Raw genomic sequence first — 24810 nt, 5'->3', positions numbered from 1 at the left:
ATAATGCCTCCGGAAACTTCGTCAGTGGAGGCATAAAAATATTACATTGTCTATAATTAGGTCATTGCCTTAATTAGTTCAAGGTCAAAAATTATGTCAACCTCACACTTTTTATTCCCATTATTGATGCAATATTTAATTCCTCCGAGATACATTGGCAGAAAAAAAACATAGGAAAAAAAACGGGGACGTCATGCAGAGCATGTTACTTGCAAAATCCACCCCTCCCCCCCAAAAAAGTTGTCATGGATACATCAAATTGTCCATTCCATTAAGATTAAAATTGACGATCTAAATCAAAGCTCAGGTCAATCGGATTAAAATTGATGTTTTTCAGATGAAAATTGATGATATTAGAAGTTTGAGCTCGAGTTGACCTTTGACATTTTGACCTTAAATAGTTGATTTCCCAAATCAGCGATACACGATGTAATTGTTCTTTCATTTTGAAGTTAATACAATGAAGATTTATGATTTTAGAAGTTTGACATTGAGTTGACCTTTGATCTGTTGACCTTAAATAGTTGGTTTCCCAATTCAGTGAGGCACTGTGCAATTGCTATATCATTTTCGAGTCAATCGGATGAAAAGGGATGATTTTGGAAGTTTGACCTTGAGTTGACCTTTGACCTTTTGACCTCAAATAGTTGGTTCCCCAATTTAGTGACTCAATATACAAACGCTGTTCAATTTACAAGTCAATCGGATGAAGAATTGTGATTTTAGAAATTTGACTTCCACATGACTTTTGACCTTAAAATCAATAGGCTTCTCAATTGTGACGACCTCTACAACTTGGTGAAGTTTCATGACGGTTGGTTTAGAGTTGTGACCTGTAGGTGAGTGACAAACAGACAAACAGACAGAATAGTTGCCATGGATACATCAAATTGTCCAAGTTCTACAATCAGGTCAGTCTCTTGGCTGCCACTGGTAACATGTAACCCAGTGCTACCTGCCGCATGGTCGGGTAGTCGGCGACTAAACTGACTACCTTTGATTGATGATATCAGATGAAGGTTGTGGTCAAGGTGGGGTCCCTCACTGTCTTGTGAGTGGGGACGGTGAGCGTGACACCCTTCAGGACTGAAAACAATACCTGTTAAAGGGCGGGTGAGCCCCTTCGGGAGCCAACGGCCATTCAGTATTTCACCATTCATGGTGTCTCCTAAAAAACTCCCATCCGGTTGGACTGGTTTTTTAGCTCACCTGGAACGAAGTTCCGGGGAGCTTATGCGATGGCGCCTCGCCCGTCAGTCCGTCAATCCGTAATCACTTGAAACTTCTTCTCTGAAACCGCTGATGGGATTGCGACTAAATTTGGCACAAATGATGTTTGTTGTGACTAAAGTTTGTTCACGGCATTTAAAAAAAATAAAAATGGGGTTCTCATTAAAATCATTTTTTTTTAAATCATTAAAAAAAAATTTAAAAATCGGGGTCTAAGGGGTCTGAGACCCCGATTTTTTTTTAAATGATTTTTTCCCAGTGGATCCAGGTTTGACCCCCCCCAAAATAGGAATTTGTTTTTTCATCTGAAACTTCACCACAACCTTCATCACCAAAGATGCACCAAAGTTTGTTCCCGGCCTAAAAAAAATCTGCCCCTTTGAGGGTCTACGGGGGGGTTGCCCCCAAAATCGGTGTTTGCTTTCTTCTCAGAAACTATAGACGCAATTCCGATGAAACCTAACTACAACCTCCATCACCTGTGATGTACCAAAGCTTGTTCACGGCATTAAAAAATCTGCCCCTTTTGGGGTCTACTGGGGGGTGCCCCCCAAAATCGGTGTTTGCTTTCTTCTGAGAAACTACACATGCAATTCTGATAAAACTTGACCACAACCTTAATCACCCGTGTTGTACCAAAGTTTGTTCCTGGCATTAAAAAAAGGGGTTTAAGCTGGTCTATGGGGGGGCTTGCCCCCCAAAATAGGCATTTCCTTTTTCTCAGAACCTGCACACACATTCTTAATGAAACTTCACTACAACCTTCATCATCTGTGATGTACCAATGTTTGTTCAAGGCATTAGAAAATTTGGGGTCTGAGTAAGTACATGGGGGTGTGGAGGGGGGTTGCCCCCCAAAATAGGTATATTTTTGTTTGTTTGTTTAAAGTCTGATGATTATGTTAGTATGATTCTACATGCTGCGTTGTCTTCTAGAAACCATTCAAATTGGTTTAAAATACCTTTAGTCGGTGCAGTATACTGTTTATTCTACCAGGTGAGTGCCCGGGGTATTGCCCCTATGTTTAGGTAGTAGGTTGTAGACAGCATCCGCCCAGGGTAGTACTACCGTTCTGACTTGGGAGCGTTAAAGTTGTGCCCGGAACCATCTTACACTCTCCATGTCAGGATTGCTGGTCTTACTTTCTGTCTCACTCAAACTATAGCTACCGGCCTATCTTCAATCTTTCTTTCTCGCAAACAAACACCATACACTTTTCATCATACACTTTTCATCATACACTTTTCATCATACACTTTTCATCATACACTTTTCATCATACACTTTTCATCATACACTTTTCATCATACACTTTTCACCATACACTTTTCATCATACACTTTTCACCATACACTTTTCACCATACACTTTTCACCATACACTTTTCATCATACACTTTTCATCATACACTTTTCATCATACACTTTTCATCATACACTTTTCATCATACACTTTTCATCATACACTTTTCATCATACACTTTTCATCATACACTTTTCATCATACACTTTTCATCATACACTTTTCATCATAAACTTTTCATCATACACTTTTCATCATACACTTTTCATCATACACTTTTCATCATACACTTTTCATCGTAAACTTTTCATCGTACACTTTTCATCGTACACTTTTCATCATACACTTTTCATCGTACACTTTTCATCATACACTTTTCATCATAAACTTTTCATCGTACACTTTTCATCATACACTTTTCATCGTACACTTTTCATCATACACTTTTCATCATACACTTTTCACCATACACTTTTCACCATACACTTTTCACCATACACTTTTCACCATACACTTTTCGTCAGACACTTTTCATCATAAACTTTTCATCGTACACTTTTCATCATACACTTTTCATCGTACACTTTTCGTCATACACTTTTCATCATAAACTTTTCATCGTACACTTTTCATCATACACTTTTCATCATACACTTTTCATCATACACTTTTCATCATACACTTTTCTTCTCTTTTATTTACATAGCCCGTGCCTGGAGCCTTCAACATAAAAAATAAATAAATTAATTTTAAAAAACTTAAAATCTTAAAAAAGATTTTGCAAGTAACAAAACAAACCCTAAATGTTGGTTTAGTACACCTAAGGGGTCTAAGATACTCTGAGTTACTACCATTAATAATGATTTGGGGCACTAATTGTACAAACAAACCATACAACAGATATGAGCCTAGTCCTACAGTGGGGGCTTAATCAATTTGAAGAATAAAATATACCACTAAATGTTTTCACAGGATCGTTACCTGTGGTTAGAAATGCAAATACCTGTATGAGAACGGATGTGGGCTTTTAAGTGTGAACCTTTGGAGTAAACCTTTGCACAATTCAAGAAGGTGCAAGGATGTCTTGGTTTCTGTGCCGTTAGATTCCGAATCGTCCTCTGCTCTCCTGCTGGGCCTGCCCGCTTAACCCCTCGCCTTCGCTTTGTTCCCTTGGTTGCAGGCACTGTGGAAAAGAAAGCCAAGAAAAGGTGATGCATACTTATAGGGTAAGGAGGAGAATACAAGATATGGAAACATTCCCTCACGCAACATTTATGTCATTGTTTGCCTCAAAATAAACCTCATGTTCTCTCGTATTTCCGGAATCGTGTGTTTGTATTTTTGTCCCCCGTCGCACCGCGGAGCGAAAGGGGGACTATGGTTTTCCCCTCTGTCCGTGTGTGCGTCCGTGCGTGCGTGCGTGTGTGCGTCCGTGTGTGCGTCCGTGTGTGCGTGCGTGTGTGCGTGCGTGCGTCCGTGCGTGCGTGCGTAAGCGAAGGACCGAATTCTAATTTGGTGTGTGGGTGCAACTCCGCATATGGAAGAACCCTATTGAAAATTAGGTCGCCACGTCAAACGCCAAGATGGCCGCCGCCATGTATGTCTGAACCTTGTGAGATGAATATCTTGAAAAATAAACGAACTACTAACTTCTAATCTGGTGTGTGGGTGTATCTCGGCATAAGGGAGAACGCTATTGAAAATTGGGTCGCCACGTCAAAATCCAAGATGGCCGCCACCATATATATGTCTGAACGTTGTGAGCGAAATGTCTTGAAAAATAAACGAACTACTAACTTCTAATTTGGTGTGTGGGTGTATCTACGCATAAGGGAGAACGCTATTGGAAATTGCGTCGCCACGTCAAAATCCAAGATGGCCGCCGCCATGCATGTCTGAACCTTGTGAGCGGAATATCTTGAAAAATAAACGAAGTACCAACTTCTAATCTGGTGTGTCGGTGTATCTACACATAAGGGAGAACGCTATTGGAAATTGGGTCGCCACGCCAAAATCCAAGATGGCCGCCTTGCGTCTTCCACTTTGTCAACTCACATCACTTCACCGACGGGGGACCTAGGCGTAACGCTTGTTACATTTGAGTACTGGCTCGACTCCCACTCCATCTTCCCTATCACTCACAGCCCCACTCTCACTCAAGTAAGTTTCTGTAAAAATCGACCAAAGTGACACCATGTACCTGTTGCTCCTCCAACAGCCTGAGCGCTCAACCACCCCTCGAATCCTGTACTCTGGACACAATGGCCTTGTTGGCTACTGCAACCACCTCGGCTGGGATCAGAGGTAAGGAAAGCAGATGTGGCATGGAAAGATTGAACAGTCTTTTCCTGACTCGATGGAGTTGGTGTTCCCAAAGCATCCCAGGTATATCCATCAGATGGTGATTCTGGAGGAAATGGGTTGGATGGGATCGGCAAAAAACAGGGACAATGGGAGTGTCACTTAAAAGACATACAAGTTGATAAACGAGGGCAGGAAAATTATTTAACGAGGAAATTTCAGAAAGATTATCAGGGAAATGGGGATATATTGATCATGAATTTAACAAGCTTAGACATGATCAATGAAACAGAACAAATCACTGGGTTAAAGACTAGGCCTCGGAAACAGGATGAATCACACATCAAAAGCTGGCTCCATCTCACCATGAACAGGACAATGTTCATGGCCTTACCTCGTGTAAGTGCAGATGCTGCCCAGTGTTGGTGACCAACGTCACAGGTTGACCACGGGACCAGGGTTCCAACAGTAGACTCGACAAAGGGTAATGGTTCAAAGTGTGAGTTGAGGAGGTCAGCCATGAAGCTCTGTTCTCCTGATATTGTTGTGGATGGTATAGTGATCATGGAGGCCAGATGAGCAACGCTGTGGCCTGTACCCCCCAAGTCCATTACTGACCCACTGTTGAGTTCAGTATCGTTGCCAGGAAGGGGTAAATCTGAGTAATTCAGATGCTGGACAGACAGAGAGGGAGGTGAGCAGAATATGCATTTAGGAAGGAGAGGTGGAGGAAGGAAGATGAAGCTGATGTGTAATGCAAACCTATCGAAGATAGGTCGAGTGGGATAGTGAGGGATTGAAGAGGAGAAGGTAGTGCAGAATGCCCCTGTAAGAAAAGGTGGGGTAAGAGCACCCTCTCTCCCCAGGCAGCCATTTAACCTCAGGGGTCCTCATTATATCTCAATAATCTGAACATCACACCAGAGCAGTCTCTGGCTGATGGTATAGACGATAGAGGGCAATTTCAAATGGGAAATGCTTCGTATACCAAAGGAGGAAGTGTACATACAGTGCCCTCCATAAGTATTCGAAAAGTGAAGTCAAATTTGTTATTATTGCTAAAAACTCAAGCAATCTGGATTTGAGATGTAAAGAGGAATATGAGGCAAGTGTACAGGAGGTCAGCGTTTATTTCCTGGTATTTCTAGTGATAAATATTTTACCATTGAAGAACAATAGCACTTTTTAGATTCAGTCCCCCCATTTTAGGTAAGCATAAGTAATGGAAGAGATTAGCTTAAAGTTGTTTAATAGTTAGTATTTGGTTGCATATCCCTTACATGCAATAACTGTATCGAGCCTGTAACCCATCAACATCACCAAACTCTCGGTATCTTCCTTTTAGAGTCTTTGCCAAGTCTTTAATGCAGCTATTTTCAGTTGTTGTTTGCTCTGGGGGGTTTCTGACTTTTGTCTCCTCTTCAGCAAGTGAAATAAATGCTCCATTGGATTTAAATCAGGAGATTGACTTGGTCAGTCTAAAACCCTCCATTTTTCCCTCTGATAAACTCCTTGGTTGTATTGGCGGTTTGTTTTGGGTCGTTGTCTTTCTGTATGGTTTAGCCTGGTATTGACGTAACGGTTAAGGTGGCTGGCTTGAGATCTCAGGGTCCTGAGTTCAAGCCCCTGTCATTCCGTTGAATTAACACTAGGTGGGTTGACTCATCCTGTCATCCTTCTGAGGTCGGCAAAATGAGTACCAGCTTACTGGGAAGAATGAACCATTCGAGTATCCTGCGTCGGAGTGATGAACCATCCCGAATTGTGCCCAATAGCCTCGGAAACTGCTTCAGCAGCCCAATGCATCTGAAGATGCTAAAGGAGTGGTCTTCTTATTCTTCTTGTTACATGGTGAAGCGGTGCACAATGAGTTTGGAGGCATTTTCTTGTACATGGGCAGACAAAATGTTTCTGTACACTTCCATATTAATTGTGTAATTCTGCTGCTGCTATCATTACTTACATCATCATTAAAGATGAGTGAGCCAGTTCCAGAGGCAGTCATGCAAGCCCAAGTCATGACACTACCTCCACCATGCTTCACAGGTGAGGTCGTATACTTTGGATCATACACAGAATTCCTTCCTTTCTCCACACTTTTCACCTTTCCATCACTTTGGTAAAGGTTTATCTTGGTCTAAAGTGTCCATAAAACTTTGCTCCAGACCTCACTGGCTCATCTATGTACTTGTTGGCAAATTCCAATTTGGCCTTTCTGTTTTGTGCTGATGAGAGGTTTGCATCTTGCAGTGTAGCCTTTGTAATTCTGCTGTCAATGTCTTCGATGAAGCGTAGATTGTTGTACATTCACCCCTGCACTCTGGCGGTTGTTGGTGATGTCATTGACAGTTGTTTTATGCGTTTTTTCACAGGTCTGATGATTTTTCTGTCATGAACTGCAGTTGTTTTTCTTGGTCGACCTGGCCATTGTCTATTGCTAAGTACACTCGTGGTTTCTTTCTTTTTTAAGATATTCCAAATTGGTGGATTTGCTATGCCCATTTTTTTGCTAATTTAATTATTCTGTTCTTTCAGTTTCCAAATTGCTTACTTTTCTTTCATAGACAGTTCTCTGGTCTTCCTGTTGGTTTATGCCTACTGACTCCCAAGGCAAAAGCAAAGGCTAAAACCAAGACTAGACATTCACAGTTATTTTATGCGTGAACAATCAATGCAACAAGAATCACCTGAGCAACAAGAAAAACCTGTCAGTCATCTGTTCCAATACTTATGCTTACCGTAAATGGTGGGACCGAGCATAAAAAGTGCTATTGTTCCACAATGGTAAAACAAATATGTATAGAAATACCGAGAAACAAAAGCTGACCTCATGTTCATATTTTGATCTCAAATCCTAATTTCTTGAGAATGAAAAAGAAGAGGAACAGCCTTTAGAGACCATTTTCCCCCGCAGGGCAGGGGTTGGCCTTTTTTGGGGCACTATGATCCCCTTTTAGAAGCAATGGTTTTCAGCCGGATGCTCTTCCTGCCACCAACCCTGTTAATCGCCTCTTGCGACACACAGGGAATTACCAGTGAACTGGTACTCAATTTGCCGACCTCAGAAGGATGACAGGCTGAGTCAACCCCCATGGCGTTAATTCAGCGATCACCGGGATTCAAACCCAGGATCCTAGGATTCCAAGCTGGCACCCTAACCGCTAAGCCAACACCAGGCTTCAAATTTCTTGAGTATGTAGCGATAATGACAAATTTGACTTCACTGTTCCAATACTTATGGAGGGAACTGTATATATACATACAGGTTGGGTCACTTGATCAAGATTCGGTTATTTATACTTTAGTAAAGCATCAAGAACATTGTTGTTCACTGGGATTGTCATACATAAGCAAAGTTCTAAATACATGATGTATATGTATGTAAAATGAGTGTTTTCTTTGAACCTACTCATGACCCTTGGAACATAGATCTGGCCATGTGTGAAGCAGACAGGATTTGAGTTCTAGACCGGTCATACACACATGCGCAGTCCAAGATCCGTCTCCTCCGAGCCGAGATAATGACGAGCCACTGAACAAGCCAATGTGAAATGAGAGGCAGACATAGACATATGTTACATGACATATGATGTAAAGTCGCTGAAAGCACCGGTTATATCACAATCGTCATAATCGGTGGTTCATTATAACTTGCGACCACTGTGCCTTATGCAGAGGTCCGACTATATGTGTCAAAATGCAATACTTAAAATATGAACGATAATATTTCTCTCTGTACACTGTCCATAAACGATAAATGATTACAACCTCCTTCCACTGTACACCATCCGTAAACGACAAGAAGCCACAGATACTTCTAGAACCATACTGCCATAAACCAAGTGGTGTTTCACAGGCAGGGCGATTCACAAATGTGTGTTTTTGATAATTAGTCTTTACCCAAAAGGGTTGCGAGACGATTGTAATGCCCCTGTCTGTTTGAGTGTTTCTGCTTGTGTCCACATCTATATATTTTGCTTTTTAAAAAAATTCTGCAACAGCTTGTCTGATCGATGCGAAACTTTAAACATAGGAGGGACTCTGATTGGCGAATATTTTATTGATAACTCTGATGTCATATGTCACATAGTATGGCAGCCATATTGGATTAAAGGGAAAAATTGGATGTCTTCATCTCCAAAACCGCTCAACGAAAAAATTTAAACTTGGCACATTAATTAGTCCGGCAGTCAGATCACTATTTTTGGGTGAATTGTGCATTATTGTCTGCGCAAAGTTTTTTTTGTTGTTTCATGACCTTTGTTACCCCCCAGATCAAAACTTTACAGGTGCCACACTGAGACCCTTGAGCAATTTTTACAAATCCATTATTATCCAAATTAGCTGCCACCAATGTAGAACTTACTAATTTAGCTTATATCTCAGTAAATTCTTAACCAAACTTCACAGAAAAAGGTGTAAAGTAAATTTAGGTGTTTTGGGCCGCCGCCATCCTTTACAGGATGGAGCTTCACCTGATGCTTTACCTGATCATTTAAATAGTTTCTGTTTACCTGTATGCGAGTCTTTGACGTGTACGACGAAACACAGTCCCTCTGACATCTAATGTTAACCTGGTCGTCACTTTCTAAACGCCTCTCCAGTTCCACAGCTAGACCATCCTGCTTTGCTTTGCTTGCGCTAATGATGCTGCGGATGCAATTTGGTCCAGCAGTGATCAGTGGACCAGTTGGTCCTCCACATGGCTTGAAGTAACATTCGTTCATTGCGTAGTCCTATGCAGCATCGGTTTGTGACAAACGACACATTTGTATTGAGTCAGTGCAAAGAAACTATCTATTTTTATGAATGGCATCATCTAATTTGCACATTAATAGGGTGAATTCAAGTATGATTGTAAATTTAATTGTTTCATAATAATCGTAGACCATGCAAATGGGGGTAAAGACACCTTTTCTGTGAAGTTTGGTGTGGAACTTACCCAGATATAAGCTAAATTAGTGATTTATAAATTGGTGGCAGCTAATTTGCATATTAATGGCTCTTGTAAAATAAAATGCTCAAGGGTCGGTCCCAGGGTGGCACCCGTGGCATCTTGATCTGGGGGTCCAAAGGTCATGAAACAGCAAAAAAAAACTTTGTGCGGATGCTAATGCACTGTACCCCCCTCAGACTGCCAGACTGTATGTCATAAACCCCCTTGGGGTATATAGGTTGATAACAATGACATCATCGGTGAAGTGGTACTCCAGTCATACTTGGTTGAATTTCAATTGTTGCCCGAAAAATCTGAAACATCATATATCTGATCTATGACACAATGTGAAGAATTAAACTTGTGACTTCATCGGTCACGTGGTCTGGGGGCCACCATTGGATTGAAAAGAAAAATGTAAAATAGGTTCTTCTCCAGAACTGCTTAACAGATCAATGCAAAACTTCATACATATGATCGATTGACTAGCCATGTGGAATATATTTGGATTTTTTTTTAATATTCGCCTTCGTTGACCCAATTTAGCCTTAATGCGCAAAAAAGTGGTCGTTAAGTATCCTAATAGTCAATCAATAATAATCATTAAAGCTACGGATAATGTCAATGTATGTGACATAATAGGGTGCATGGATGATACGGGTATATGGGCCATATTAGCATTGGCCAATAATAGTAGCGTGTTCAGTTAACTATGGTATTTGTATTCAGAATAAGTGTGCGAGGCGAGAATATGAACTCTACCGAGTGCCGTTGTAGCTATTTTTGGCAATCTCATCTGTATTTTAACAATTCTGTAAAGTAGGCCCTTGTGTTTGCATTCAACTTACCTGGACAAAGGGGTCATTATATCCTGATCTTTCAGTAATGTTGATCATTCGTTAAACAGGGTAAACAGGCATTGACTAAAACATTGTGCCATTGTTTCTTATTTTTGTTTAGACATTTACGGACAGTTTTGTGATTTTTATTCCACTGGAATTGTGGCTTCAAGTTACAAAAATCTTACTATAATTCACCAAATGTCCGTCTGTTCCCAGGTACCGCAAAAACGGCTGAACCGATCGCAACGAAATTTTGGGTGGGTATTCCTGGGACCCCCTGGAATAAAATAGGGTATATTGTTTTTCCAATTTTTTCCCCAATTTTCCAAGTTTTCCAATTTTCCAATTTTCCAGTTTTTCCAAACACGATGGAACAATATTTACCAATATGAACAGTGATGTGGCTTTTGTTGAAATTCTTCAAATACTGTTTAGATGTGATTTGATGATTTGCGTGTTATATGATTTAACGGATGTTTATATAAATCGTTTAAAATAAAAAAAGCCTTCAATTTCTGATATTTTGCCTTTTAATTTTGGCCTCCCAATTGAAGCCCCGTCCGTAGGGCAGGTACCGTTGCCAGTACGCAAAATTTCATCTTTCTAGTCCACTGAGAAAGTACTCTTTACCATTTGAGCTTTTGCCAGCAAATTTTCAACAAACCTTTATGATGAGAATATGGAGAAAATAATTAATAATTGGGTCTAAAAGTCAAAGGGTCACAGTGAGTACAAATAGCCCATATTAGCCCGTCCGCCGCTGCACAGCATGAGACAGCCGGCTTTTATAATCGCTTCCGTGTTTATTTATTTACCATTGAGCTTCAGTGTGTCTGTCTCTAGTCCATAACTTTTTTTATCATATGAGCTTTTGTCATAAAATTTTCAACAAACCTTTATTGTGAGAATATGGACAACTCTGATTAATAAATTTTACAAACTTTTTATTTCAGCTGCTGTTTTCGTCACGTTCCTGTACAAAGCAGACGCAGACGGGCGTTGCATTTCGGGATGTTTTCTTGTTCTGACTTGTTTTGCAACTTTTATCTTAATTCGATGTTCCATTAATTTTGGCCCGATTTGCATAGATGTCTTGTTGATTTTCCCATTGTCCGTTTCCTTTGGTCATTCTAAATATGTCTGATATCCTCCAGATTCCTCAGATCAATGTTTCAAAAAGTTTCCAAGCACTTTTCTTCTAAGCCAAAATTACAGATATAAGGAAAGGAGGGAATATATGGGGGAGTGGAGGGTGGCGTTGGGATGGGGTTGGAAAGTAAAAGGGTGAAGAGGTTGGGAGCGGAAGAGGGAAAGAGGAAGGAAGTATTCGGAGATGGGTTGGGATGCATGTTGTTGCAGGCGAGGGGTTAAAATTTCCATTTGCATCAGTCGTGTAGACTCGGTGCCCAAACAATGAGTCGTTTTACTATTATGACCGAGACTAGCAAGGCTGAGACATTCCCACATAAAGTCAGTTAGTTAGTTCTTTCTTTCTTTGAGTGATCAAAGGCTCATGGAGGACAGGAGCTTGTACATGAATCACATGCAGGACAAACACATTAGTAGACATCGGTGTACTTTTATTACATCAATTGCAGGGACATTAGTAGACAATGAACAAAAACACATGGTGTGGAATTTCAACTTGGACCATCATAAGTGAGAAAAATATAAGGTTGATGCCAAATTTAAATTTTAGAATAATTATATTTAAAAATCGGACAAATTATTGTGAAAATTACAATAAAGAGAGATTTCGATTTTTAAAGGTATCATGCATTTACTGCAACAATTTAATTCCAGGCAACACTGACACGTTTTGTATCCATTGAAGCCGAAACAACTTCCAACAAAAGATGAAATGTAAAATCCGCATTGTATGTGTTGGGAAGAACATACTCGACTATGAGGTTATACAGTCATGTGAAAAAGTAAGTACACCCCATGTAAAGTTTTGACATTTTCAACATATTTCAACATACAGCTATTTGATCTTCATTTCAACAATATTGACAGATAAAGGTGATATAATATAACAAATATCATGAAACATTTACATTTTGTAGTCCATTGTGTAATTTAAATAAACATAAATGCAAATTTCGCATGTGGAAAAAGTAAGTACACCCCTACATTTATCACTACTTCAAATACCTAAAATTAGAATCAGGTGCACCAGCTCAGGTGCAAATGATTAGAACATCGTTAGAGAGGATCTTGGAGGAACCTGTCTTATTTAAACCTCAGACATTTAGTTTGGTTTGCTCTTTGTTGTTGAAGTGTGCGGCGTCACCATGCCTAGATCAAAAGAGCTCTATGAGGCCTTCAGAAAGAAGGTTATAGATGCCTACGAGTCTGGGAAGGGATTTAAAAAGATCTCCAAACAATTTGAAATCAATCATGCGACTGTCCAGAAGACCATCTACAAGTGGAGAAGATTCCAAACAACTGCCAACTTGTTCAGGCCAGGCCGCCCCAGCAAGTTCAGCCCGAGAGCAGACCGCAAGATGCTGAAAGAAGTCTCTAAGGACCCCAGAATGTCATCACGGGACCTACAGGTAGCGCTTGCCACTGTTGATGTCAAAGTGCACGAGTCTACCATTAGAAAGAGGCTGCACAAATTTGATCTACATGGGAGGTGTGCCAGGAGGAAACCTTTGCTGTCCAGAAAGAACAGCAGGGCAAGACTAAAGTTTGCCATTGAACACCTGGGCAAAGACCAGCACTTCTGGAACAATGTGCTCTGGATAGATGAGTCAAAGGTAGAGCTATTTGGCCACAGTACGAGAAGACATGTTTGGCGAAAACCAAAGACAGCATTTGACCACAAGAATCTGATACCAACTGTAAAGCATGGTGGTGAAAATATTATGGTTTGGGGCAGCTTTGCTGCATCAGGGCCTGGGCAGCTCTCCATCATAGAATCCACTATGAATTCTTCATTGTACCAGAGGGTGCTTGAGGATAATGTGAGGCCATCTGTCGGAAAGTTGAAGCTCAACCGAAAGTGGACCTTGCAACTTGACAATGACCCTAAACATACCAGTAAATCCACGAAGGAATGGCTGAAAAGAAAGAAATGGAGGGTTCTGGAATGGCCAAGTCAAAGCCCGGATCTAAATCCCATCGAGATGTTGTGGGGGGATTTGAAACGAGCTGTGCATGCAAGAAACCCCTCAAACATCGCACAGCTGAAATAATTCTGCATGGAGGAGTGGGCAAAAATTTCTCCCAATCGATGTCAGAGACTGGTAGACAGTTATAAGAAACGCCTACTTGAGGTTGTTTCTACCAAAGGGGGCAATACCACCTATTAGAGCCAAGGGTGTACTTACTTTTTCCACATGCGAGATTTGCATTTTTGTTTATTTAAATTATACAATGGACCATAAAATGTAAATGTTTCATGATATTTGTTATATTATATCACCTTTATCTATCAATATTGTTGAAATGACGATCAAATAGCTGTACGTCGAAATATGTTGAAAAAGTCAAAACTTTACATGGGGTGTACTTACTTTTTCACGTGACTGTATATACCATGATCAGAACGAGCGGAAGGTTTTAGGGGCTGGCAGAATACCTGAGAGGCACGCACACTCCTCTAAGCTGCATAGCCTCGGTTCGAATCCTGATCCAGCTACAAACCATCATCCTGGTGTTTCACACGCAAGGCAATTCATCACCTGCGCCACCGTAGGTGGATGGAGGTTATGTTTTCACCCCTGTCTGTCCGTTTGTGAACAAAATATCTCAAAAAGGTTGTGAACGGATTCGGGCGAAATTTGGCAGAGATGTAGCGTATGTGACAAGGAAGAAATGTTTCGATTTTGGTGAAGATCCGGATTCGGATCCGGCTACTAGAATTTTTAAAGTGATTCTTCACCGTTGGGAGATTGGGTGAAAATCGATACATAGCAGGATATCTCAAAAAAGTTGTCGACGGATTTGGACGATACTTGGTGGACTGGTTGGGTGTATCAAAGCAGCAGGATATATCATATATCAAGCAGGATATATCAAAAAGTTATGGACGGATTTGGACGAAACTTGGTGGGCTGGTTGGGACTCTGACAAGGATGATTCGATTCGATTTTGGTGAAGATCCGGATCCAACTCGTTGAATGATTCTGCACCATCGAGTGATATGGCCAACCAGGCAGAGGTACGCTCCCTACTGAGTGCCGATCTAGTTACCCTGCACTCGCGAAGCGAAAAGCGGGGTTACGCATTCAGTTGCACACGTGTGCCGTGTGCCGTATGTGTCTGCATTTTAAAAATTCATTTTTCTCGGCAACCGTTGGAACCTCTATCTATCTATAATTCCAGTAATCTCTGTGTGTATGTGTGTGTGTCTGTGTGTGTGTGTGTGTTTGTCTGTGACCGCTGTTTCTCGACAACCACGGGTCCGATATACTTGAAACTTGCCAGGTATATTGCTGGGGACCCGAGGATGTGCCTTTTCAAGGTTTGAAATTAATCGGACAAGTGGTTCCCAAGGTATGGTCACCGTACTCGCAAGCCGTTCGCTTTGGCTTTGCGAATGGACCAAACCATTTCATGTAAATAGAGGGGGGGGGGGGGGGTTCTGTGGTCGTTACTGCCACGTGGTTTCAAAGTTTTTTTTTGTTGTTGTTGTTTGCACGCATGTTTTTTTGCACCCACGTACGGGCACGCCCTAGTATCTCCCAAACCGCTCAATGGGAAAAATTGAAACATGGCTCATTGTCAAGTACACCCCATGGGGAATAAGATATGTTGATGGTGATGTCATCGGTGCCTTAATTATGACGTCATAATTCGACAAGTACAACGCTTGATCTGATCAGCATGAATAAAATAAAAATTCCTCTGCAACTATTCGTCCGATGAACACGAAATTTTCAGAATATGTGCGGCTCCTGTATAATTTTTTAATGATAATTATAACGTCATAGGACACGTGGTATAGACGCCATCTTGGAAAAAATCGAAAAAGGTTGCACCTCTATATCTCCGAAACCGCTCCATGGAAAAAAATGAAACATCGCTCATTGTCAAGTACTCCCCTTGGGGAATAAGATATGTTAATGATGATGTCATTGGTGCCTTCGTTATGACGTCATAATTCGACAAGTACAACACTTATCCAATCTTGAATTTTTTTTCTCAGCAACTGCTGGTCTGATGGGCACGAAATTTTCACCAGAGGAGCGCCTCCTCCTGTAGAATATTTTAAAGATACTCATGACGTCATATGTCATGTGATACAGGCATCATCTTGGAAAAATCGAAAAATGTTGCACCTCTATAGCTCCAAAACGGCTGCCTGGAAAAAATTGAAACATGGCTCATTGTAAATAACTCCATAGGGGGAATCGGTGCTGTTAACGAAGACGTCATTGGTGCCATAATTATGACGTCATAATTCGACAGGGACAACACTTAGTCTGATCAGTTTGAAATGTACAGTCACGTGAAAAAGTAAGTACACCCGATGTAAAGTTTTGACTTTTTCAACATATTTCAACATACAGCTATTCGATTTTCATTTCAACAATATTGACAGATAAAGGTGATATAATATAACAAATATCATGAAACATTTACATTTTGTAGTCCATTGTATAATTTTAATGAACATAAATGCAAATTTCGCATGTGGAAAAAGTAAGTACACCCCTACATTTATCACTACTTCAAATACCTAAAATTAGAATCAGGTGCACCAGCTCAGGTGCAAATGATTAGAACATCGTTAGAGAGGATCTTGGAGGAACCTGTCTTATTTAAACCTCAGACATTTAGTTTGGTTTGCTCTTTGTTGTTGAAGTGTGCAGCGTCACCATGCCTAAATCAAAAGAGCTCTCTGGGGCCTTCAGAAAGAAGGTTATAGATGCCTACGAGTCTGGGAAGGGATTTAAAAAGATCTCCAAACAATTTGAAATCATTCATTTGACTGTCCGGAAGGTCATCTACAAGTGGAGAAGATTCCAAACAACTGCCAACTGCCAACTGTTCAGGCCAGGCCGCCCCAGCAAGTTCAGCCCGAGAGCAGACCGCAAGATGCTGAAAGAAGTCTCTAAGGACCCCAGAATGTCATCACGGGACCTACAGGTAGCGCTTGCCACTGTTGATGTCAAAGTGCACGAGTCTACCATTAGAAAGAGGCTGCACAAATTTGATCTACATGGTAGGTGTGTCAGGAGGAAACCTTTGCTGTCCAGAAAGAACATCAGGGCAAGACTGAAGTTTGCCAATGAACACATAGGCAAAGACCAGCACTCTGGAACAATGTGCTCTGGACAGATGAGTCAAAGGTAGAGCTATTTTGCCACAGTACCAGAAGACATGTTTGGCAAAAACCAAAGACATTTGACCAAATGTCCAAAATCAAAAACATTTGAGCAAAAGACCAAAGCATTTGATCACAAGAACCTGATACCAACTGTAATGCATGGTGGTGGAAATATTATGGTTTGGGGCAGCTTTGCTGCATCAGGGCCTGGGCAACTAACCATCATAGAATCCACTATGAATTCTTCATTGTACCAGAGGGTGCTTGAGGATAATGTGACGCCATCTGTCAGATAGTTGAAGCTCAACCGAAGGTGGACCTTGCAACATGACAATGACCCTAAACATACCAGTAAATCCACAAAGGAATGGCTGAAAAGAAAGAAATGGAGGGTTCTGGAATGGCCAAGTCAAAGCCCGGATCTAAATCCCATCGAGATGTTGTGGGGGGATTTGAAACGAGCTGTGCATGCAAGAAACCCCTCAAACATCGCACAGCTGAAAGAATTCTGCATGTAGGAGTGGAAAAAATTTCTCCCAGTCGATGTCATAGTCTGGTGGACAGTTATAAGAAACGCCTACTTGAGGTTGTTTCTGCCAAAGGGGGCAATACCACCTATTGGAGCCAAGGGTGTACTTACTTTTTCCACATGCGAAATTTGCATTTATGGTTATTTAAGTTATACAATGGACTACAAAATGTAAATGTTTCATGATATTTGTTATATTATATCACCTTTATCTATCAATATTGTTGAAATGAAGATCAAATAGCTGTATGTTGAAATATGTTGAAAAAGTCAAAACTTTACATGGGGTGTACTTACTTTTTCACTTGACTGTATGTGCGTGATCTCTGCAACAATTAGAGAATATAAATTTATGATATCATCGCTCACGTGGTCTGGCAGCCATATTGGATCAAAGAAAAAAAAATGTTCAAAAACAGAAGAGTTGGCTCGCAACAAGTTGACTGCGCAGGGTAAGTATTCTATGAATACCATCTAGTTATTGTGTGTGCTGTCCCTCAGATGGACGTTAAACTGGGCGTTCCATCTGTCGGCATTAGTTGGGGGACGTTAAAGACCCTACGGGGTATTTTGCTTGGAGTAGGTGAGTTATCGCCGGTACCCTGAACAAATTACAAATTCCTGCCACCTTCAGACGAACGCCAGGCCTAGCTAGCCGGTTCGTGAAAGACTTGTGCCAAAAAACATTTCTTCGGGCGATCCCACAAGAAGGTGGGAATAATTTGGGCCCTTAATGTAATAGTAGTAGTAGTAGTAGTAGTAGTAGCAGTAGGACTAATAATAATAGCAGTAGTAGTAGTAGTAGCAACAGCAGCAGTAGTAGTACTAGTAATAGTAGTAGTAGTAGTAGTAGCAGTAGTATTACGAGTAATAGTAGTCGTAGCAGCAGCAGCAGCAGTAGTATTACTAGTAATAGTAGTAGTAGTAGTCGTAGTAGTAGTAGCAGTAGTATTACTAGTAATAGTAGTAAACTCCTATTGAACGTTTTTCAATTTGTTATGCATACTTCCACATCCGCAAGATGGCGGCCTCCATTGCGCTTCGGAATTCTCAAGCCAAGGGATACAGCATGATCTGGTTTTCGACATAATACGTACGCGTTTATTGACAACACCGGCTTCGCCGGCTACTCGTACCCGACTGCAAAGCCGCAATGAGCCGGCGAAGCCAAAGCCTCTTGACACTATTTTACCCATCACCATGGCATCAGTAGTTTAGGTAGTTGGTAGTAGGTAGGTGCAGGTACCGTACCTGGTAAGACTTGGTAAAAGAGAAGGGTAGACAGTCCTTCCCAATACCTACATACAATAAATGTCACAAGAAGCTTAAGGAAGTAACTATACGAGGTGCTACCTTAGGGACAATCTTAAGAAATTTTAACTGGGCTTAACATACGTTTTCACAGTATGTGTGTAGTCTTCTAACTTCAGTCGCTGTCACGGCTGGTTCTCTCCGGGCACGGCGGCTTCCTCCACCAGAAGAAGTTAGCTTGCAGTAAGATCAGTGCCGACAGATCAGATGATAGCGCCGTTTCAACGGCAATGTGTGACTGTCGTTAATCAAACCGAGCTTTCTTTCTTTATGTAAACCGCTTATACCGTATTTCTGGCCGTGAAAAACTATCCCCGACGGCCGTGAGATTTCTAAAAAATAATTCTTCGTCAATTTTAGAATATTTGACGCCGTTTTCACCCTCCGAAACGCGTAATAAGCTTTTTTAAAATATTTTTTCAAATGCTCGAATCTCATTGGTTCCGGTGTTTGGTGACGATTTTCGTTGAAGATAACGAGGTTGGTTTTAACGTATTTTAATTACAAATTAGAGGTGCATTAGATTGTGAATCAAACAACGACGGGTGAAACAAACTCCTGTTGAACTTTTTCGCAATTGTTTTATGCATTCAAATGCTCGAATCTCATTGGTTCCGGTGTTTGGTGACGATTTTCGTTGAAGATAACGAGGTTGGTCTTAACGTATTTTAATTACAAATCAGAGGTGCATTAGATTGTGAATCAAAGAAAGACGGGTGAAACAAACTCCTATTGAACTTTTTTGCAATTGTTTTATACAAACTTCCGCATCCGGTCGATGGCGGCCTTCATTGCATGATTTGGTTTTAGAAATATTTTTTCAAATGCTCGAATCTCATTGGTTCCAGTGTTTGGTGACGCTTTTCGTTGAAGATAACCAGGCCCGTGCGGGCCGAGGTTGGTCTTAAAGTATTTTAATAATAAATTGGAGGTGCATAAGATTGTGAATCAAACAAAGACGGGTGAAAGAAACTCCTATTGAACGTTTTTCAATTTGTTATGCATACTTCCTCATCCGCAAGATGGCGGCCTCCATTGAGCTTCGGAATTCTCAAGCCAAGGCATAATAAGGTTTTCGACATAATACGTACGCGTTTATTGACAACACCGGCTTCGCCGGCTACTCGTACCCGACTGTAAAGCCGCAATGAGCCAGCTAAGCCAAAGCCTCTTGCCACTATTTTACCCAACACTGTGGCATCAGTAGGTTAGGTAGTTGGTGGTAGGTAGGTGTAGTACTGTAGTAGGTACCGTCGGTGTAGTAGGTGTAGTAGGTGTAGTAGGTGTAGTAGGTGTAGTAGGTGTAGTAGGTGTAGTAGGTGCCGTCGGTGTAGTCGGTGTAGTAGGTGCAGTAGGTACCATTTGCATTCTGGATGAGATGAAAATTGATAAAATTTACTTCTTGATTAATTCGGTGAATTCCGTCTCAACTTCGGATATTTCCGGCCATGAAAAACTATCCCCGACGGCTGCGAGATTTCTAAAAAATAATTCTTCGTCAATTTTAGAATATTTGACGCCGTTTTCACCCTCCGAAACGCGTAATAAGCTTTTTAAAAATATTTTTCAAATGCTCGAATCTCATTGGTTCCGGTGTTTGGTGACGATTTTCGTTGGATGACGAGGTTGGTCTTAACGTATTTTAATTACAAATTAGAGGTGCATTAGATTGTGAATCAAACAAAGACGGGTGAAACAAACTCCAATTGAACTTTTTCGCAATTGTTTTATGCATTCAAATGCTCGAATCTCATTGGTTCCGGTGTTTGGTGACGATTTTCATTGAAGATAACGAGGTTGGTCTTAACGTATTTTAATTACAAATTAGAGGTGCATTAGATTGTGAATCAAAGAAAGACGGGCGAAACAAACTCCTATTGAACTTTTTCGCAATTGTTTTATGCAAACTTCCGCATCCGGTCGATGGCGGCCTCCATTGCGTGATTTGGTTTTAGAAATATTTTTTCAAATGCTCGAATCTCATTGGTTCCGGTGTTTGGTGACGCTTTTCGTTGAAGATAACCAGGCCCGTGCGTGCCGAGGTTGGTCCTAAAGTATTTTAATAATAAATTGGAGGTGCATAAGATTGTGAATCAAACAAAGACGGGTGAAAGAAACTCCTATTGAACGTTTTTCAATTTGTTATGCATACTTCCGCATCCGCAAGATGGCGGCCTCCATTGAGCTTCGGAATTCTCAAGCCAAGGGATACAGCATAATCTGGTTTTCGACATAATACGTACGCGTTTATTGACAACACCGGCTTCGCCGTCTATCGCTTCGCCGTAAGCCCCCCCCCCCTTCCCACGCCTCCTCCCCCCAAGCCCTCTCCCTTCCACACATCTCCCTGCTCTCAAATGTTGTGTTTGTGTGCTTCCCCTTCTCTCCCCATCTTATTTTCCGCTCCCTCTTTTTGTGTGTTTTGTTTGTCTGGTTGATTTGTTTGTGAAGTAAATGTTAGCTCTTTCACGAGCCTCGATTCAGTATACAAAAAAAAAAGGCATAATCTGGTTTTCGACATAATACGTACGCGTTTATTGACAACACCGGCTTTGCCGGCTATAAATTAGAGGTGCATAAGATTGTGAATCAAACAACGACGGGTGAAAGAAACTCCTATTGAACGTTTTTCAATTTGTTATGCATACTTCCGCATCCGCAAGATGGCGGCCTCCATTGCGCTTCGGAATTCTCAAGCCAAGGGATACAGCATAATCTGGTTTTTGACATAATACGTACACGTTTATTGACAACACCGGCTTCGCCGGCTATAAAACGTTGCTGCAAAGTTATAATAACGTTAACGCAACGTTATGATAAAACGTTGTGGAAACGTCAGCAAAACCCAACGTTTGAACTTTCCCGCAACGTTGTGTAAATGTTTCTGTAAAGGTTGTGTAAACGTACCTGCAATGGCGTTATAAAACGTTGCTACAATGTTATAATAACGTTAATGCAACGTTTTGATAAAACGTTGTGGAAACGTCAGCAAAACCCAACGTTTGAGCGTTCCCGCAACGTTGTGTAAATGTTCCTGTACAGGTTGTGTAAACGTACCTGCAATGGCGTTATAAAACGTTGCTGCAAAGTTATAATAACGTTAACGCAACGTTATGATAAAACGTTGTGGAAACGTCAGCAAAACTCAACGTTTGAACGTTCCTGCAACGTTGTGTAAATGTTCCTGTCATTGTTGTGCAAACGTACGTGCAATAACGTTATAAAAACGTTGCTGCAAAGTTATAATAACGATATAATAACGATAGCATAACGTTGTGATAAACGTTGTGGATACATAAACAAAACTCAACATTGCAACGTTCTTAAAACGTTGGAGCAAAACGTTGCAACAACGAAAGTGAAACGTTGCAGCAACGTTGTGGCAATGCAATAATGTTAGCTGGGAATAGTAGTAGTAGTAGTAGTAGTAGTAGTAGTAGTAGTAGTAGTAGTAGTAGAGCAGTAGTATTACGACTAATGGTAGTAGTAGTAGTAGTAGTAGTAGTAGTAGTAGTAGTAGAGCAGTAGTATTACGAGTAATAGTAGTAGTAGTAGCAGTAGTAGTATTACTAGTAGTAGTAGTAGCAGTAGTATTACTCGTAATAGTAGTAGTCGTAGTAGCAGCAGTAGTATTACTAGTAGTAGTAGTAGCAGCAGTAGTATTACTAGTCGTAGTAGTAGTAGCAGCAGTAGTATTACTAGTAGTAGTAGTAGCAGCAGTAGTATTACTAGTAGTAGTAGTAGTAGCAGCAGTAGTATTACTAGTAGTAGTAGTAGCAGCAGTAGTATATTACTAGTAGTAGTAGTAGCAGCAGTAGTAGTATTATTAGTAATAGTAGTAGTTGTAGTAGCAGCAGTAGTATTACTAGTAGTAGTAGTAGCAGCAGTAGTATTACTAGTAGTAGTAGTAGCAGCAGTAGTATTACTAGTAGAGGTCGTCGTTGTCCATCACTTAATATAGTAATAAACAGAATAACCGAGAGTTTTCGAAAGTTCTTGGGGAGTATGAAAACCTTCCGATTGAGCGACTGCTTTATGTTTGCATGAACCGGGTATAAACCCCAAAAGTGTTTCCCTTCACTATTAAAATGTAACTGCAGCAAAATAAGCAAAAAAATTCGCAAAAGTTTATTCGTAAAATTTAGAGTAAGGTAAATTGTCACAACGTGGTTTTTCAAAGTTCAAAACTTAAATAGTCTCACGTGTAATTGCTTTAGAGCCATATCAAGGTCCAGGTAAGTGGGTTAACCAGGTAAGCAGGTAATTACCTGCTAAAAACGATTTGTTAAAGTTCGAGGAAAGTTTGCAGTGGGCGAGATAAACGCGCACGCACTGCAGGAATTCCCTCCTCAATTTTCTTACCATGATGACATCTTCCAAATAACCCTCCGCCATGGGAAGTGCAGCACCGTCTCCGCTGAATGAAAACAAAGTTACAGCATGCCGGTCGACCGTCGCCATTTCAGTTCTTCATCCCCGGGACGCGCCGAAAGAGATGGGAATCCTCACTCCTCAGAAAAGTTTCCTCTCTCAACAAGTTCTTGTTCGTTGCGCGAATCTTCAGTTTTGTACAATCAAAGAACCTTCCCGAGACGTCCCGTCCGCATCTACAGCTCCTGTTTCATTGCCTTACACGGTTACACCTTGTATCGCGAGGACGTCATAAGGTGTGCCGGCGATGCGGAGCGGCTACCGTGGATTCGCGCGAAATGCCTCGGGGATTCCCTTCCGCTTGTTCGTTATATCGCGCAGAAGCCGGGAACGAGCGCGCCATTTCATTGGTCCACGTCATTTCCGATAAAGGGAAGAACCTCCGTTCCATTGGTTCATCGTCGCGTGAGATTTCCGCTTTTCCTTTTTCTTTTCCCCGCCCTTGCCAGCGCGTCGTGTTTGTCAAAACATGACTTCGTCGTTATGGAAACCACGTACAAACAACAGCACCGTTGTCACGGGTGTTACGTCATTCGACATCCGCTTGCGTATCTGTCACTCCCTCGTTTTTTGTTCTTCTACTTCGCATTCATACTTTCCCATCCCTGTTTCTCATCAATATTGTTTTATGTATTGATTCCGCCGTGTGTACCGCATCCTAACTCTGTTGGTCTCCTCATTTATTCGTCAGCAACACGTGCCCGCCAATCCACCCTCCGGTCCATATCAGCAGCAGGCTGCACGTGTTCCGTCTCTCCGTGGGAAGTCGAAGGCGCATGTGCTCTTCGTGGCACGTGCTCGACGCGGGAAAAGTGCGGCGGATTCAGGAAGAAAGCGATAAATTCATACGGATTAATCAAACGGATCTCGGGACGACGGGTCAACGATACAAGAGGCCGTTAGGCCCATCGTGCCGGTGTCACCGCCCGAATGCAGCACACCCTCCAAAGTCCCGACCCCCAAGTGAACACCAACGTTTCGAGCACGCACGTGAACCCCAGTACTCCGTGCACACCTCAAATCCAAACCTCGCCCGACATCCACTCAATGGGAAGGACGAAGGTTGTTTTGTTTGCAGCCTGTGGCTGCTGGTTGCATCATTTTTCTGGAAGCGCGTTTGTGCCGCTGATGCATTTTTTTTTTTTGTTGTATACAGGATCGAGGCTCGTGTGAGAGCTAACATTAATGACCAAAAAACAAACGGACATATAAAACGAAATAAAGGGAGCGGGAGACAAGATGGGGGTGAGAGGGTTAAGCACACAAGTCCAACATTTGAGAGCAGGGACATCGGGAGATCTTTGGGAGGGATAGGGCTTTGGCGGAGGAGGCGTGGGAAGGAGGGTGGGGTGGGGGGGGGGGGGAGGGGGTTGGAGAGGTATAAAACACATAGACACTGCTGGGACTTCCAGGAAAGAAGTTGGTATTTCAGAAAAGTCGATCTGGGGTGAATTAGCGGGGGTAGAAAAGATCAAGGTTTTGGATGGGGGAAGATAAGAGATGGTGGTGAACAGCTGTTTTAAAGTCATGGAGGGAGGGGTGGGATTGAAGAGAGTGAGGGAGTTTGTTTCAGAGGCGGGAGAAAAGAGGAATGAAGGAGTGAAGGTGAGCAGAGTCTTGATTTTGGCAGTTTACCCATAAGAGGGT

The 24810-nt window shown here is 41.6% G+C and overlaps 1 protein-coding gene across 2 annotated transcripts in view; it reads right to left on the bottom strand.

The window, feature by feature from the left end:
* LOC137423920 (uncharacterized) overlaps nucleotides 1-23475 on the bottom strand; it is a 31538-nt gene extending 8063 nt beyond the window's left edge. The window contains exons 1-4 of one of the 2 annotated variants that reach the window (XM_068111460.2): nucleotides 23095-23475; nucleotides 5229-5508; nucleotides 4734-4940; nucleotides 3537-3716 (exon numbers count right to left, since the gene is read on the bottom strand). In XM_068111460.2, coding sequence (XP_067967561.2) covers nucleotides 3537-3716; nucleotides 4734-4940; nucleotides 5229-5508; nucleotides 23095-23193 — 766 coding nt within the window. In that variant the 5' untranslated portion in view covers nucleotides 23194-23475. The remainder of the gene's footprint in view (nucleotides 1-3536; nucleotides 3717-4733; nucleotides 4941-5228; nucleotides 5509-23094) is intronic. The other variant, XM_068111456.2, reaches the window with a different exon arrangement.
* Nucleotides 23476-24810: the final 1335 nt, after the last annotated feature.

The sequence above is a fragment of the Myxine glutinosa genome, chromosome 1, assembly GCF_964187855.1.
Source record: "Myxine glutinosa chromosome 1, kmMyxGlut1.1, whole genome shotgun sequence".
In the NCBI taxonomy this organism is placed as follows: Eukaryota; Metazoa; Chordata; class Myxini; order Myxiniformes; family Myxinidae; genus Myxine; species Myxine glutinosa.
Note: the sequence above shows the minus strand (reverse complement) of the source record. Positions and strands in the feature narration are given on the sequence as shown.